The sequence below is a fragment of the Lepidochelys kempii genome, chromosome 22, assembly GCF_965140285.1.
Source record: "Lepidochelys kempii isolate rLepKem1 chromosome 22, rLepKem1.hap1, whole genome shotgun sequence".
NCBI classification, from domain to species: domain Eukaryota; kingdom Metazoa; phylum Chordata; order Testudines; family Cheloniidae; genus Lepidochelys; species Lepidochelys kempii.
In genome coordinates, this window is record NC_136401.1 from 13,059,811 (window position 1) to 13,078,046 (window position 18,236).

An 18,236-nucleotide genomic window follows, 5' to 3' on the forward strand; every position below is an offset into this window, starting at 1 on the left:
ACCTCAAGAGGTCATCTAGTCCAGTCCCCTGCACTCATGGCAGGACAAAGTATGAGCTAGATATGGTCTAGATAACTCAGACAAAGAAATTGAAAGGAGACCTTTCCCCAAAGAATAAATGGGGCAAAAGTTTATATTCACAACTGGAACTTCTGAATTTCCTCCAGCTGACAGCAGCCATCTTATCAAAATCACATCTGAGATACCCATGCCATGGGTGGCTGATACCGGAGATGACAGGCCATGTTCTAGATCCGCTACGATCCCTGGTTTGAACAGTCAGAACAAAAACTTTAAACCCTTTAATATTTAAACAAAACTTTAAATATTGAATGTTTAGTTTAAAATATTAAAGGCCTGAAGTCCTTGCTCAGATCATTATACCAGGAGCATAGCAGGATGGAGACTCTTTAAACGGGCTTTTAACATCAGCCTCCCATAAAACCCTGAGTCGCCAAAGTGGTCACTTTAACAGCAATGCTGGCATTAGGTTCGTGAGGTTTAGATACTGCACCAACAGGAGCCATATGAGAACCTAGGCCGAAGACTCCATGTTATGACAAGTTTAACTGGCACATGAAGTCCAGGGTTCCCCCTTCCCGCCTCCCTCCTGGTGGGAAAGGTGGATTTACAAAGAGCTGCCCCAAGCCTGTCAATATTGGCAAAAGAAAGCAGGGGGTGGCTATAAACACCCACAGGGGGTGAGTGAGACGGAGGAAGATTACCCATCCCCGCATCCACAGGAGGGTATACTTTTTCAGTGGAAGAGGGGTTACTGCGAAAAAGAACCAAACGATTAAGTCAAATTCACATGCCTTCTAGAAAGCCAGACATAAGTTCCTTTCCCCTACTTCTTTCCTTCATTCTGCTTCTTTTTCTCCAGCTTGCTGGGGTTTCTTCAAGTAAAAAACACTTTGTAATGGTTAAAAGGAGTTTTCCTCTGCAGCCTTTGAGACAGACCACACCTCTTCCCTCCCCGTCTCAACTCAGCATTTCTTCCCTCTCTCTGGCCAAGTTTATTCCCACCCTCACTTCTCCCTCCTACACTACACTACACCTAGTCTTCTAGGGATGGAGGCTCTAGGAAATATGGGCCCTGATCATCCTCCAGGTGAAGAAGGCCAAGTGGCAGAATGACTCTGTGGGCATCACCCTGTACGTGTCAGAGAGTTGAGAGCCCTGGCACTCAGCACAAATGGCAGAGTTCTCCTTCAGGTCCTCTGTTAAAAATATCATGTGTCTGCCTTTTGCAGTGCATAGCATGGAGATTTGTTCTGGGGCAGGATGCTGGCACCTTCTGTTTAACTGAGAAGGGAATACAACAGTGGGAGGAGGTTGGGACATCTACAAAGAAGTGGGCTCTGGGAGGTGCTAAATACCAGCAGCTCAGGGCTCAATCCTGAAAGGTGCTGAGCATTGTGGCCCCAATCCAGCAAAGCACTTGAGCACCTGCTTACCTTTAAGCCCCATGGAGCAGCCCAGTGAAGCAGGTTCTTAAGAGCTTTTCTGGATTGAGCCCTTCATACCCAGCTTGATTTTTAAAATAACCACGAACAAGGGGAATAGGCAATCTGGGCATTTCCAACTCAACAAAGTTTTCCACCGCAGGAATCCATAACGTTAAGGACTCACAAAGGGTCGCTCTACACTGCAAAAAAAATACCTGCAAAGGCAGCAAATCCCAGAGCCTGGGTTCAATCAGTTGGGCTCACCTACAGGGCTAAAAATAGCCGTGTAGATGCTCCTGCTCAGGCTGGAACTCAGGCTCCAAGACCCCACCCGCCTCCACACGTTACAGAGCTGCAGGCCAAGGGAAAATGTCAACACTGCTATTTTTAGCTCCATAGCACAGCCCTGCAAACCTGAGCCAGCTGACCCAGGCCCCGAGACTCGCTGCCATGGGTTTTGGTTGGGGGGTTTTTTTGCAACACAGTCGTACTCTAAGCACGTTTGTACGACGGTCCCTATCTCCGGGCCACGAAAGAACAGGCAGCTCCTCCCACAAGCAGACTTCCACTGCCACATGCTTTTGGCACCTTGGCCCCTGATCCCAACAACATCCCCACCTGACTGGCCCACTCTGAACCAGGTGCCACAACCTCTCCCACTGGGTCCCTGTGGTGCCCTGGCCTGACCAGCTCCCTGTCGGCCAACCAACCACCGCACAGAGCTTGGAGAAGGGGAACAAGGTTGAAGGCCAGCCCAGGTTGTGTCCCCCTCAGTCCTCTCTAGTTCCCCTGGCGCTTTCCTCCTTCCAGTGCTCTCTCAGCATGGGGAGCCTGCTGCTGCCACGGGCAGCCCTCAAAGCCCCCTACAGAGGCAGGTGGAAGAAGCCGTCTCTGGTCTCCTGCCCCTGCAGCACAGCAGAGGCAACCGTGGCAGCAGCTTGGGGGAGGAGGAAGGGAAAGGAGAGGGAGAGAGAGAGAGAACGGCTGACCCCACGTATGCATGAGGTGCGGGGGTAGTGAAGGGTACGAGGGAGTATTTCATGGGCTGACAGGCTGTTATAATTTTGCCTGTCCTCAAGCGGACCGGTCAAGTTGGTAAGCAGAGACCAAACTGGGGACTTCTCTCCCCTGCTACGATGGCTGAGCCTTCCCGCACAGATCCCAGTGACATGCCTGCCTGCCCCATCGACTCCAGACCAATGGCGGCATGCAGCCAGACCCTTCCCCGTCGCGCCCTATGGCGTCACCATTTGATGCGTCCCCCATTTCTCCTTCCACAATAGCCCCGTTTGTCTTCGCCCAGACACAACTTTACCTTTTCGACTCGCAGGGGGCGTCCGTCTTTGTTCCACTTGACGAAGGTGACCGGCGGTTCTGCCTCCACCGGACAGCGGATGTAGCCATGTATCCCAATGGGAACATACAGGATGGGTGGCATGTTCACCACACGGGCGGGATCTGGGTGGAGGAGTAGGAAGTTATTTTGAATACTCTTGCCCTTCGTTTCCCGCCTAACCGCTGCTCACGAGCCGCATGCAGCTCTTTTACAGTTCAAGTGAAGCTCGCGGAGCCCCCCATTCTCCGCCTACCAGACTTGGGGGGTGGGAAGGAGCACGGGGCTTCTGCCCTCCAACAGGGTGGTGGGCCTAGGGGCTTCTGCCAGAGAGGACTAGTGCCTGCTGGGGGGTGGGGCACACAATGTAAAGGTTCGGCCCACCCCAATGGCTTGAGTCACGCCCCCCCCCCTCCTTCTTACCCTTAGCAGCCCCTCCTTGCAACTCCCTGGTGTTCACTCCCCATGGAGAGGCAGCAGCAAACAGCTGGGAGAGGCTGCTGCTTTAGCTCTGCAGGGAGACGGAGCAGCTCTCCCTGCAGCTCCCAGCTGTCGGCCACTGCTTCTCCCCATGGCCGCAGCTCCCAGCAGCTGACATGCAGGGAGGGGACCCAGCGGCACCATGTAACCAAGCAGGGCCAGCAAACCGCAGCAAAAATCTGTAGTGGCATTCCTTCCTTCCCCCGCACATCATCTCTGGCTTCTGCCCAGCAGAGAGGGAGGTGCACAGGGTGCACCTCCCGCAGGGCTGCAACCCCAAGCCTCAGCAGGCACACCCCAGTTCTCGAACTATTGAAGACTGTCGTATGCGGCTCAGAGGATCAGTAATTTTGGGCACCCCACTATATGCTCGTCACTGTACCTTGGTTTGGAAGGGTCAAGGTCATTGTTATGAGTTCCAAGCCTAAATGCTAACTCTGCAGCATCCATTACCCTCTGGCCCTGGAAGACCATTATCCTTATAGTTCCATTATCCTCTCCGAATCCATTAAAAATATTTAGAATTTCTATTAAGCTTTACCTACTCAAAGCATTTCACTTCGACCTCCCTACCTGAAGCTGCGGGCCCATGTACAATTATCGTTAAAAGAAAAAAATATACGTGCAACATAATTACAAGTGTCCTCACGGCACCATTACAACACTCCGTCTCCTGCAAAACCTAAGCTCCTTCTCACTCAACCTCAACCCCTCAGGCTCTGCAACTCAGTACACTGTTGGATCGAGGAAGCGGAGCAAGCCCTAGCGTCAAGGGTAGTCCCCAGAGAACACAGGGAGGTAAACACACACAGAGCACAGTAGCAGCATGGGTAATCCAGCTAGAGGTGGCATGCAAAGGAAACACCACAAAACAAAGACAATCCTGGGTTATGCCCTGTTTTGCTTCTGCATGTCAAATCACAGCAACAATTAATTCAAAGCCAACGGCTAGCTAGTGACTCCAATATTTTAACAGAGGTGGTGAGGCAAGCTGGGAGCCACAGGTTGTCAAACCCCCGTTTCTGCCCACCATATTGAAGGGATAGGTATTTACACCATTCATTTCACAGATCCACAAAACCCATGCAACTTGGAAATAGCTCGTGAAGAAAATACACAAGGGTTGAAAGAGCGTGAACCACTGGGGAAGGAAGAGAAAAAAGGGCAAAAGCCAGGAGGCCCCTATTTGAGGGGGTAAAGAGAGGGGCAAGATCGGAGAGCTCCTCAATTGAAAGCACCTGGAAGGAAAAGGCGTTCCCCTTGAAAAGGTGATATAGCCAAGGGAACAAACACAGTTTCCCAACATCAAATTACAATCCCCAGGTGCTACTTAGCTACATGCAACTCCCACCCACAGTATATGCATATGAAAAGAGGAAATATCATTTCCCCTCTCCCCCCCCCCTTCTCCTTTTGCTGGTCTAGCAATCCAATCACTTGCTTAATTTCCAGTTCCTCCCCTGCCCCCCAAACATTACATAGAGAGGAAAAAAGTCTGAGAGGGTGTCAGTAATTTCCCAAGACAAGCACAAAGTGGTGGGACTACCCTGCCATTGTCAGGGACTGGGGGAAGGCAGGAAAGCTTCATTCTAAGATTGATGGGAACATGAACAAGTCAATGGGAAAGAATGAATCCTTGCTAGTTGGGTTTTGGGGCGGGGTTTGTTAGTTTCCTTCCTTCCCCATCTCCAGATTTGATGGCCGGCTAGAGGGGAAAAACAAAAAATGAGAGAACTGCAGAGATATTAAAGGCTGGAAACTGAATTATTAAAATCCATACAAGAATCTTACATTATTGCTTTTTGGCTGTGTCCTGGGGCCATTCGGTACTGATATTTGCAGGAATCTGGGTCCACATATGTGAAGCAGGGGAACATGGGGCTGCTGAAGGTGATTTTTATTCCACAGGCTCACTATCTGACATTTTTAAATCCAATCACTCCCTCCAAACTGCTAATATCCAGCCAGGAGTTACCAAGGTCACGTGACTGTGGTAGCAGCATGGTAACCCAGATTAGAAAGTAGTTCATCATATGCAACTTGCTTTATTCCCACCTAGTTTAACACCATGTCTTAGGAAATGTAATCAACAAGACTGGACAGCTCCAGGGATCAGTAGCGGCCTACAGAGCCTTTCACTTCCAGGTCACTGGCTGAAATCCAGCCAGGTTCAGTAACAACCAAAAGCTGTTCCCATCGAACAGCTGCAACGGTGGCTTGTGTGAAACAAGTCGGTGGTTTCAGTCCAGAGTCTAACAGAGAAGTGACCACCAGGATAATTGCCCACCCACGCCTTTTGTTAAGGAATCTTGGCAGAGAGGCTAAGGACTTAATGGGCCCTGGAGACCAAATTCCCCACCTACTCTCCCCACCAATCTTAAAGTTGATCCTTCCAGATGAGAGATGAAGCTCCCTGACTGAACAGCGTATGGGAAGTTTGTGCTGACACTGCTCCAGAACTGCTAGGTAAGGAGGGAGAAAGGATTGCATTCTCCAAGGCCACCGATCTGGCACCTTTCACCAGCGCTAAATTTACTTCCAAAAAATAGTTCTCTTTCAGTGGAAGAAAGTTGACCCGTGTGAAAATGAGGCGCTCTAGCTCACAGAGCATTAGCAAAGATCCCAGAACAAGGATAAAAGCACAGGTGTTTATTCCAACCAAGGAACTGGATTATTGTGAAGGGACGCCAAGCAGGCCTTGGAGCTTTAAGTGACAAGGTATAAAAAGCTCTCTCCGCATCTCCAGGACCCAGGTGAAAGAAAAAAGGTGTGCAAACCCCACCTTTGTATGCCTGCTCTCCAGGGCGGCTTCTGATGGTTATGAGTCTTGCAGTGAGGTTTGGATCAGTGGCAGGACAGATTTGATGGTGTGAAGCAGTATACCTTCCCAAAAGCTGAGGTCCACCCAGATGCCTCTGTAAGCAGTCCCTAAACTTGCATCCTTTTGAACAGGGCACTTCCTGGGGACAGTTCCCTGGCTCTGGACTTTGCTTCTCTGTGATTTCATACAAGAGAAGGAACTGGCTTCTTAGGTCTCTCAGCTCCTTAATGCATGTTTACTAATTATCAATCCATAGCCTGAGTCTATTGGCCTTCAAGAGAAAACTTAAGGCCCATTGGTTTGTTCAGACTTTTGCCTCCCCTTATAAAATCAAATGCTATAGTCTTTTATAGAAATAGGCCAAATCAACTCAAAAGAACCTAGCTCTTCTACAGCACTTTTCATCAGTGCATCTGGAAACAGTTCACACAAGAGGTCAGTATCACTCGCCCCATTTTACTAACGGGGAAACCGAGGTACAGAGTGGAGAACTGACTTGCCCAAGATCACCGAGCATGCCACGGCCAAACTGGGAATAGCATGCAGGTCTCCTGAGTACCAGGCCAGTGCTTCATCCACTAGGCCACACTGCCTCTAGCATCACTCTTGTAAGCAACAGTCATTTGGACCCTTACCACAGAAAGCTGTAGGAGGGGAGGCATGCTAAATTGGGAATAACATTCCTTTCAGAGTCCATCTCTCTTCAATTTATTTAGATCAGTTACTGCTTTGTATTTAATGTTTTCAGGATGCCAACACACCCGGAAGACAAGGCAGCATTAACAGGTTTTTATAATTATGCATAAAAATATAAGTGTGCACACACACACACAGAGTCACGGCCCTACTTCCCACACAGAACAAGACGGAATACAACTGATAATCAAGACACACTATTATTAGCGTTGACAGCCATCAGCCGCCTAGTCCGATATTCTGGCTGGCATTTCAAAAGGCTGGAGAGTTTGGAACCAATAGTAATCTTTGCACCCAGACACATTAAAAAGGAGCACAATCCCATCTATCAGTCTTAGGCATTTCAGTAAGGCCCATCACCATCATATCTGACCCCAGTGAATTAGATCTACACAGCATTGCCCAGGACAGACATTCGCAGTGGTTCTACACACTCTCTCTCCCCGCCCACAGATAGCAACATCCCAGACCACAGCTAGCCTGTACAAGGTGCAATCATTTATGCCAGCACAGAGTGGGTGCAATCTCTAACTTCCTGATCGAATACTATTTTACCCGCACTTTGCAGTGCGGTACGTGCCGGGACAAGAGGCAGGGCTGTGGTGAATCCGGGTCCGAGGACCCTGCATGGAAGGTTTGGGGTATTTTTTATGTGAGCGTATGCTAGCATTTCCTTACCTTTGGTTAGGGTGCGAAAACTTTGGAATAAAGACGGGTAAAATGTTATGCTTCAGGGCGGGCAGGGACAGGGTGTTTTGAAAACGTCTTCCACATTGTGGATGCTAACAGGCGATGGGCACCTAGGCAAGGAAAGAATCCTACCCACCCTGCATGGCATCAAGCTGTTAGCTGGGAGCAGGGTATTCATCTTCCTCTGAAATATCAGCTACTGACAGCATACTGTACTTGATGCATCAACTGTCTGATTCATTATGGCAAATGCCAGGTACCATTGCATTAAACAAAGTAATGAACCCACACACTACACCAGCCAGCCTAGTCTCATCAGACCCAATAATCTAGTGAGATTTTATTCCCTTCCACCTCACTCCATATGTTGCTGTCACGTCACAGTAACCCTAAAGGTTACACTGGGCCTCTAGGCAGGATTGGGACAATGACATGATCGAAGCCATCTTCTTCCCATGGCAGGTATGGTCCTTAGATCCTGCAGGCCTCCCTGCCCCACCATCTCCACTCACACTGCACTGTCAGGTAGGCGGAGGCCGATGGTGAGCGGCCAAGGCTGTTGCTAGGAATGCAAGTGTATTTCCCAGCATCGTCTGGTTTGACACGGAAAATGATCAGCGTCCCATCAATCAGGATCCGGACCCTCAGTTTCAGGTCACTGCAGGGGGTGAGAGAACAGAAGGGAAAAGATGGGTAAAAGGGCGGGGAGAGAACTGGAATGAGGAGTCAGCACAGAGTTTCCCCTCTTCCAGGGAAGGGAGCGGCTCTCCGAGCTGGCCGCAGGGAGCTGTCAGGGCAACCCCAAGGGCAGCAGAGCTGCCTGGATGGGTGCACTAACCCAGGGTGGGGGCCAGAGGCGCAGTGCTGGGAGAGTATCCCGATTCCCTGTGGGACTGAGGGGATCTCTGGAACAGCAGACCCCTTCCTTTACTGAGACACAGAGAGAACGGCTCTGCGACGAGAGGTGCTCCTCCCAGCATGGACCATGGGGCCGAGAGCCGAGCTTACTTCTTGAAGTAGACGTTCTCCTCCTCCCAGTACCAGGTGTAGGTCATGTTCCCTGGATATGCCTCGGCCTGGCAGGTGAACAGGGCATCCTGGGAGATGTTGACGGTGACGTTCTCTGGAGGGGAAACGATGAACGGGGGTCCTGAGGAAGAGCACGAGAAAACCAGTTACCTCAGCCGCCAAAAAGCTCCGGCCATAAACAGCCTCTCAGGGAAGAGGGAGCATCTCTTCCCCCTAGCACACAAGGTCTTGTGTGCTGTAAGCATCTCCATGCATTCAGTTGGCCTGGCTCCCACAAGACTGGCCTTCAACCCAGAGCCTCTACCAAAACACAACTAGCTCTTCGCACTGGGGCAATTCTGATAAGCCAAGGCCCTCTGGGAGAGAGGGATTAATGGGTGCCCAGCACTACCCTAGCAGAGGGCTCTGTCCGTTTAAGGCACACAGGGAGTGCTGTAAGAGGATCATGCAGGCGCAGCAAAAAGGGGAGTAGTGGGGACCAGAACAGGGTTAGACTCCAGAGCAGCATAAGCGCCGACCTTGGTCTAGATGGGAAGACAGAGCTTCCAGCTAGCTAGTCTCCAGCGTCCTTCCCTCAAACTCCCCCCACAAAGGGCAGTTTTAATCAGTCCCACAGGGAGAGCTCAGTGCATGAAACAGACGCTCAATATTCAGTCTCTAAGATCCCCCTCGGCAGGGGAGAGGGGAAGGAATGGAAGAAAGGAGAGGGGATGGGGGAGGGCAGCAGGGAATACGGACTGCTGAACAAAGCACCCTCTGCCAATGTCATCCAGGCTGGCACCCATCCTGCTGCTGTCACCAGGCCAACCACACTAACACAACACGCACGGCACCCTCCGTTAACCTCTCCATTCACTGAGCTCACCCCGGAGCTGTCTCCTCTCCTTCACCCTCTTTCCAGGAATCAGCACAGTGGTTTTTAACACCATCTGTGGTGAGAGACGGTTACTCAGTAGTGAGGTCCAGGAATCAGGGCTCCTGGGTTTTATTTGCAGCTATGGTAGCATGTGCTCTTTAGAGGTTAAAGCAAGGAAGACTGGGAGTCAAGTTTCCTAGGTTCATTTCCAGCTTTGCCACTGGCTTCCTAGTTGACCTTGGGCAAGTCACTTCATCTCAGATTCCTTCCTCCACTCCGTCTATGCTGGAAGGAAACAAAACAACCAGATACACAAACTTGTCCCTGTCTATGGCAGCTAACATTTCCTAACAGGAGGCATTTGCCCAGCGTAGACATGGCCCATGGGTAAAACAACAGGAGGGCAGGAGCAACCTGCCAGGAATGCTATGTGGATTAAGAAGAAAGAAGAAAAAGGAGGACTTGTGGCACCTTGGAGACTAACCTTGGAGACTAATCGGATGCATCCGATGAAGTGAGCTGTAGCTCACAAAAGCTTATGCTCAAATAAATTGGTTAGTCTCCAAGGTGCCACAAGTCCTCCTCTTCTTTTTGCGAATACAGACTAACAGGGCTGTTACTCTGAAACCTATGCGGATTAGTTAGTTAATGTCTGCAAAGTGCTTTGACGATGGGAAAGAGCGTAAAAGTGCAGAGCACTATTAAGTGCTTCAATAGGTGTGAAATGCTAAGCTCCCTTATCTTGCGGCAGAAATTGACCAAGTAAAAGATTTATAGAGGGAGAGGAAGCAGGGCTGCAAGGAAGACGAGACCCAGCAGGCGTCATCTTTATTCTGAACAGCATTTTCTGGTGTTTTGCAAGTCTTCCCACACTTCTTAAAAAATCATCAGAGCCTCTCTGTTAATCGGAACAGCCGCTTAATCCAAGAGACAGGCCATTCCCTGGGGTGCCCCAATTAAGCGGATTTTGCTTTAGTATACATGGGATGCAGAACCATTAGGTGCTAACACAGCAGATGTATGTCCTGAATTCTCACACATGCGTACAGTCTGAAAGGGGCTCTGGGCTCCTCTGGGGTGACAGCCCGACCCTGTTTATTAATAAAAAGGGGTGTAGACCCATCAGAGAAGGGATGACTGTGGAGTCCCACAATGCCACATCCCCACAGACAGGGATTCGCAGACTGAAACGGGGGGCTCGCAAACATTTTCATCTTGTGGATCACAGCTTAAGGGAGATTGTCTAGTGGATGTCTGAGCCATGCCTCTATGTGGGAGTGGCTCATCTCGCTCCCTGGCGATCACGTGGCATCCCTGTGGCAATTGCTTCTGGAAACCAAATATTTACGTATCTTTAGCTTCTTCTAATGCAATTTTAACAGCTGCGAATGAGAAGCCAGCACCACGTGACCAGCTGGCTCATCACAGACCCCCAGCAAATGCTCCATAGACCACACTATCAGCAGAGCTAATCCAGACAGCAGCATGAATCCACTGTCACGCTTGGAAGCCTGACTGACCTAACATAAGGCTCTGCATGTTACACAAAGGTTTAAAGGGAGAGTGGTGGGCACTGCTTGCTCCCCCATAAACTATGGGGTTTTAGATGCTTTATGGTACAATTAGAGCTATTTCACATTCCCCATCAAAAAAAATAACTCCCCCCTTTAAATAAAGCCAAATCACAGATGAAGAGCTGCAGGTGTGTCATGCAATGTCTGGACAAGTTGCCACCAAAATGAATATTTGTGGGAGAGTCCTGACTTGGACACCATCAAACCTGGTAGAATCAGTTTTGGATCATGCTGACTACGCTTCTTAGGACATTTCTTTCCTCATCTCCTCCTCCACCACATTACATTTCTCAGCCATAGGCCTGAAAGCAGTTTAGAAAATCAGGCAAGTATCGTTATCCCCATTTCTAAGCAGGGAAACTGAGGCACAGGGAGGGGGTGATCACACAGGGTGTCAGTGAAAGAACCAGAAGCACAGTCTCCTGGTGCTCAGCCTGGCACCTTATCCACTTCAACACACCACCTCCCAAAAGGGTTTGGGGCAGATGCAGTATCGTGCTCTGCCACAGAACCGCCCTCTCTAAGCACATCATAGTTCAGAGGACGTCTGCTGAGCAAAGGGAGGGAAGACATGGGTATATGCAACCTCAGACAATCAGCATGAGACATGTCTCTCGAGGCCCAGGACAGGTCCTGCTGCCGCTATTCTCCTGTGTATATTGTAGGATGGTGCGACAGCCCTCAGGTCGCATTCCTTGCTTTGGTCAGTCGAGCTGGCAGCCTGTAATGTTATTTAAACATCTGGGGTTTGGGCTTAATTTCCTCGTTTATTTATTGATGGCATTTTTAATGGACAGTTGGGAGGAGGCCACGTCTCTCTTGCAAGAGGCTGCATGGGTCGGACAACGGGCCAAGTCAGTCCCTACACCAGAGCTGCATACTCCCCTCACAGCCCTTGAGCGGAAGATGCTACATACACTACTCCCTGAGTACACCAGGCTGGATGACACATGCCTTGTTTTATACAGGCCGAGACAACAGAGAAGGGGCTATCATTTATCAGGTGTATGTACCACACCTAGTGCAACGAGGCCCAAGCTGTCTGAGGAATACAAGTGCTTAATAATATAGTGGATTGCATAGGATGATGGATGATCAATAATAATACCACCTAAGCTCTTATATAGCTCTTTTCCCCAGTAGAGCTCAAAACATTTGGCATTTCCATGGAGTTTTAAGCTTCGGATCTCTAAGCGCTTTACCAACATTAAGCTTCACAACCCCAGTGAGGTAAAAACTCCCCGTTTCATAGATAGCGAAGCTGAGAGAGAGCACGACTCGCACTTGTGAGTGAGTCAGCAACAGAACCTGGACTAAAACCCAGAAGTCCTGACTCCCAATCCCCTGCTCTAACCACTAGCTCATGCTGCTGTACATTGGATCACGTGGAATACCCCTAAAAGACTGATGCAAAGCCAAGAACAAAGCCCTGCTTTCCTGCTGGCTGCTATAGTCCTCTTCAGCCTCGAGGGGGGAAGAAAAAGAAAAAAAAAAAAAGTCGCGTGCTGCCACCAGAATCTCTCTCTGTATCAGCAACAGGCAGCTGAACGTGATCATTCCCCCCCACCGCATATACGAGCAATGCTGATGGATGGGCTTTCCCTGGCAGCATATGACTGGCTGGTTTAAACTCCCATTATTCCTGCAGCCAGTCAGTAACTGACAAGGCTCTCCAGTGCCAATTCTAAGGGCTCTCCATTCTCTGCCCAGCTGTCTGGAGATGCCCTCATTGCAAAGCTAAGCATGGTTGTAGCACGGTGCTGGGAATCCCACAAGGAGCTTCCCATGAGAGGAATTACCTTGTACGAGCAGGCGAGTGGTGTGCACAGCCTCCCCTTGGATGCTGTAAGCCCGGCAGGTGTACGCGCCTCTGTCTTCCCGACTGACAGACACGACAGTCAGACTCCCATCGCTCACCTGGACCAAGAACAAGGGAGACACGTCAGCACACATGAGCACTCATGCTAAAGCCCACTCACAGCATCCACCTCATACCCCCATCCTAGAGCCTCACAACGGTGCGCTAATCCACATGTTCACCCACGCCCCTGCACACACTCACTGTTGGCTGTTCAGAATTCTCTCTTTTGAATTTCCCTGCCTTCAGCAATGCACAGGTGAGGAGAGGTTGCAGGAGGCCAGAACTGAGTAAGGTCTGGGCTAAGGTCCATTGATAGATCAGTATGGAGGGACCAAAGCTATCTGCATGGCAGGCTCCCCTCTCCCTAGGCCATTAGAAGAGCTGATCTCACCATTGCCTTGCACATGTTCAGAGCAGGTTTTCTGACCCCATGGCACTGAGTCCCTCCCATCTGCCAAGCCAACGTCATGCTGTCGCAGCGATGAGTTAGAGGCCTGCGCTGAAGTGGTGCCCCTGGCTGAGGACATCGTCAGCTCGAACGCTTCCATCGGCCTTTCCATCCGGATACCCGGAAAGCACTTCACAAAGGGGGCCTACTCATTACCCCTGTGGCACTGCTAGGGAAACTGAGGCCCAGTGACTTACTCAAGGTCACACAGTGATGCAGACCGAACTGGGAACACGGCCTGACTCCCAGCCCCCTTCCCTAACCAGGGGGCCATACTGTCTCCCAGGAAGGCTGGCCTCTCACTCATTCCCAGAAGTGATCTCCTTAAGGCAAGGCTTAAGGATTGGCAGGATTGCGTTGGCAGGGCGGAACTGAGGAAAAGCCTGCCTAGTCCTGCCCCCATGGATTAACAGGACATCTGTCTCCAGGGCCATCAACGAGGTACCTTTCACTAGTCCTTAAGGGGCCAAGCTCTCCACAGGTGTAACTCCACTGACTCCATTGCAGAGAATTTGGACCAATAAGTCCATTACTTTAGCTTACAGCAACTCGAGTCCCTGTGTAGAAGAGTCACAGACTCCTTCCCTGGCAGGGCTGAGACAAAAGACCGAGACATCGTCATTCGCGGCTGCTGCTTGGCGCTCACCACCACCAACTACGTTCTCCCCGGTTTATGCAGCAGCTTCTTTCCCTGCATTTCTTCCTCCTCCTCCTCACCTCCCTGTCAGAAGTGGGGGCTGCTCAACCCCTGCAGCGACCCATGTCCATTACCACTGGCAGGTGAGAGATTGCCTAGCGAGGAACTGCCTGCACTCAGCAGGGGAGGAGATGTGTAATGGTCATCCCCTACCATCCCCATTTCACCTTCCCCCCTCCCTTCTTCCTCTAGACAGGCAGATTAGCAGAAACCTGTCCCACAGGGGCTGTGCTGCAACTGACAGTGTTGTACAGAGCCATTATCAAACCTGCTCAATTTCCCCATCATCTGCTTAGCATGGCTGGGCTCCTGCCTCTGATGGCAGCAAGGGCTGGAGGGGGGGGGGGGGGGGAAGGGCACAGCTCCTCACTCCAGGTACTGGGCAAGCAGCAGATGAAGGATATAGCTTCTGCTATGCAGAAGGATGGGTGGGAAGCAACCCCAAGGGATCACACCCCCTGCCGTACAGCAAGAGCCTCACCCCACTGCCATCTGCCCCTCCACCCCCCCAACACTCACTCTGCCTCATCCTTCTATTTCAATTAGTAACAAATTATTCCTAATGACTCTCATTAGTGCCTGCGCTGATTCCAATGCTTGATTTGCCAATTACAGCTGTATGGAATCCCTGGCTGAGCTGAGGATCAGAGGCTTCCAAGGACACCCAGAGGATCTCTTAGGGGCTGGGACTGACACTGTTGACCCTGTTCAGTCAGGGGAACCCCAGTGCAGCAATCCTCAAGTGAATGCACCCGCCAGCACTCCCCTCCCCACACACACACACACCCCCATCCCTCCCTAATGGAACCATTTCCAGCACTGGCAATGAGAGTAAGAAAACTCATGCAGAGTCCACAGACTATATGAGCCAGATCTGCTCCCTCTGAACCCAATGGGCTTGGCCCGTGCCTCTCTCCGTGACCGTAACACAGCAACGGTGTCCAGGGCTGGGACAGGCCGAGCAACGCCTCACAGCCTGGGTTTCAGGCAGGGGCTGTGGTGTCCACAGCTGCAGTTCAGGACAGCTTGGGGCAGGTTCCCTTGGGGCAGGTTCGGATGGGACCTGCAGCTCCTGCCAGCAAGGCCTGTGCATCCCTACATGTAGGTAGGGACCACTCCAAGCCCAGGAAGGACAAGTCACCAAGCAGGACCAATGGGTACAGAGAGGGGACGGGATGAAGCAATGTAGTCAAGGCCACAGGGCAGGAATAGTGCCCCCAGCATGGGGCGGATGAGCAGGGGGAGGCAAGCTGAGGACTCATTGACTGTTACTCTACGTTTCCAAACACTCTGGATTTCAAACCCACATTTTACAGAGAACTGGAAGACAAAAAGGGGCGGGGAGGAGACTGAACAGATGGACGTGTGGAGATGCACAAATAGATGGCTAGATCAAGCATTTGCCTGGTCCCAGCCAGCTCCTCCAGTCCAGATAAAGTAAGGGTGAAGGGCTTGGCTCCCCTCCCTCCCATACCAGGCTGTAATTCCAGGGAGTTACTCCTGATTCACACCAGAGGAAAGCAAGTGAAGAATCAGGAGTTTCTAGTGACTGAGGGCTTTCAAAGCCGCTTCTCAGAACCTCCTGTGATCCCATCCTGGGGGAAGGAAACCCGAGCAGCTCCCACAGGCTGCATTCAGGAAGGCACCTCATCAGCAGAGAAAACCTTTTTCTCCGAGAGGCACAGGAAGCTCTCTGGGGGCCTGGTACCTTCGCATGGGTTAAGTGCAGCCGGAAGGAAGATGGAATAGAACAGAGATAGGGGAGGAGGGTAGGAAAAGAAGATTGGAAAAGCAGTTGCCAGTAGGGCAACCAGGCATAGTGGGCTCCAGGCACAACCGCTGCTCCCCAACCTTCATGGCCGTGGCAGGCCAGAGGGCGGATGATCACAGCAAGGGGGCAATCTTGCTTGTTGATGCTCCCTGCAGTTCAGAAACAGGAGAAACAATCTCTAAAGGCAGCCAGGAAACAGGCTGAGGAGGGAGGGGGAGTGCTGAGGCAGCAGGAATAGCTCCAGAGAGACCAGCTGCTTCAACGACATCCATACCCTTCCTTAAGAAACCTTGATTGTGCCACCTTTTGTGGTCTTCTGTACACCTAGAGCCCAATCCGACCTTGAGAGCACCTCTCCTGAGAGCAGGGGCAGCTGCTCCCTCGACCCCAGGGGCTATTGTTTGATACTAGCCAGAAATCTGAGTGTGTGTGTGAAGGAGCTTCCTCTGCATCAAGACTGAGACCCTGCAACTCACTACAGTGGTGACACGCCAGACTTGCCCGCCACAGGGGTCAGGGTTAAGCATTTACAGCAGCTGACCAGGCTAAACACTTACCTGGTATTTCCCACTGGCACCTAAGAGGTCCCCTTCTCTCAGCCAGGTGACAATTGGTTTGGGGTTCCCGAAAGCCATGCAGGTCAGGGTGATACTGCTGCCCTCCTTTGCTTCTACATACTGGGGGGGCGTTTCCGTGAAGGTGGGGGGAGCTGCAGGGGAGACACGGAGAGTCAATGCTACATTCAGCAGAAAAAAACCATCAATCCATCCTGGCTGCGTGCTACACGCAGGGCCGCAGGGGACATTCTACCTGCATGCACCCTTCCTGCAGCGGCCAACAGCCATGTACCTACCAAACACTTGGAACGAGTCATTCGACTGAAGCGGAAGAGAACAGTCAGCGATACAGTTGCGTGCGCCGTCTTTAGTCATTTACCCCAGGTGAAGTAAATTCAGAACAAAAGCCAAAAGCCAACCGTGAGTCGCCTGACCTCATTAAACAACAGCCACCCTTAGCAGGTCCCTAGCTCCCTCCATCACAGGAGATCAGCACAAGTCGCAAACAGCAAGGCCAACACTTAATTTTAAAAATGGCCACCGATTTCAGGGGCCTCTATTTTTAGTTAGGGCTGGTGTTCGAAGGTGCTGAAGACCTGCAGCTCCCTCCTGCTGGATGGACGGGGGGTGGGGGTGGGGGGAGGGAGAACAACCCTTCTGGGCATCACCCCAGGGGTGGGACACTGAACACCCAGAAACTGAGGACACCCTTGAAAGCGCTGGCCTAACCGATTAACCCTCACAACCCCTCCTGTGAAGTAGACAACTGAGGCACAGCGAGGTAACGCGACCAGCTCCAGGTCCCACAGCCGTGGCTATTGCCAGAGCCCCAGCTCCCTCCTCCCACTCCAGGCGCTTCCCCATTTACAGTTCCAAGTTCCTTTCCCCCCCAATTATGCTTTAACTTGTTATTGTCACAACACATGAAAACACTGCACTGCAGAGAGAGAGTCTCCTTCCGATTCAAGAGGCTGGCAGAATTACAGCACACCCCTAATTATCAGGCACAGTTAAATTCCACTTTCTAGGGAGACATGTTGGCAATTTAATCTATGCTGAAAAGAAGTATATGTGGTTTCCCCCAAATGATTATTTTTTCCTAAGAAAACTAAGTGAGCTAATGAGCTCCAGAAGCACTAAAGCCCTCCCTCTAAAAGCAATTCTGCTTATACTGTACAGCTGGGCCTAGAGGATTAAGATGATAATTTCAGTTATTAAACCCTGCATGCTCAGCACTGTATAAAATACAGAGTAACACACGTTCTGTGGGACAGGGTGCATGCAGCCAACATAAGGGCATGGGGCACTCAGACGGGCTATCTTTGAGGAAAGCTTGAGGGAATAATGGCCAAAGGATCTCTCGGAAACAGACGGCAAAGGAGAGGAATGGGTCCCCTTCCAGGGCTCACCACACTTCACCCCTGAATGGGGAGGGAGAAGGTGCCATGGGAACTAGCCATACCAGGGGAAAAGAAGAATTAGCCCGTGCCATGAGAAAGGGGCAGGTATTCCTGGCAACCAGCCTCCACTCCATGCCGGGCCACCATCGGCACCTGTCACGAGGAAGAGGAAGCAGCTGCTGTGCTGACCCTGTGGCAGGTGCTTTGGGAAGGTACCGTCTATGAGCTACTCGCAGCTGAGGCGAAGTACGGGCCCCACTCAGGTGCATCCCCCGCCTGTCCCAGCACATATGGGTACACACAAAAGCCTTCAGGGAAGCACATACCACCTGCCCTGCCCCACACAGGTCTCCACAGGCAGGTACACCAGCATCCAAAGACATACTCCCGCCCCAATACATACCACCTGTGTTCCACTCCCCGACCTAGCCCTCCAGGGGGGCATGGGGGCAGGGAGGGGAAGAGTCTCTAAAGCATGGGGGTGCAGAAAGTAAACCCCCTTCCCTCCGCCAAGGCTACAACCACAACCACTGCAGGGCCCCCTACACACAGGGGAAAGGGCACCAGGCTCCACT

At 51.3% G+C, this 18,236-nt stretch overlaps 1 protein-coding gene across 1 annotated transcript in view; it reads right to left on the reverse strand.

Annotated features, from left to right (window-relative positions):
• IGSF9B (immunoglobulin superfamily member 9B) overlaps positions 1–18,236 on the reverse strand; it is a 103,085-nt gene that overhangs the window by 48,146 nt on the left and 36,703 nt on the right. The window contains exons 4-8 of the mRNA XM_073320740.2: positions 16,262–16,413; positions 12,727–12,844; positions 8,477–8,618; positions 7,981–8,126; positions 2,764–2,906 (exon numbers count right to left, since the gene is read on the reverse strand). Coding sequence (XP_073176841.1) covers positions 2,764–2,906; positions 7,981–8,126; positions 8,477–8,618; positions 12,727–12,844; positions 16,262–16,413 — 701 coding nt within the window. The remainder of the gene's footprint in view (positions 1–2,763; positions 2,907–7,980; positions 8,127–8,476; positions 8,619–12,726; positions 12,845–16,261; positions 16,414–18,236) is intronic.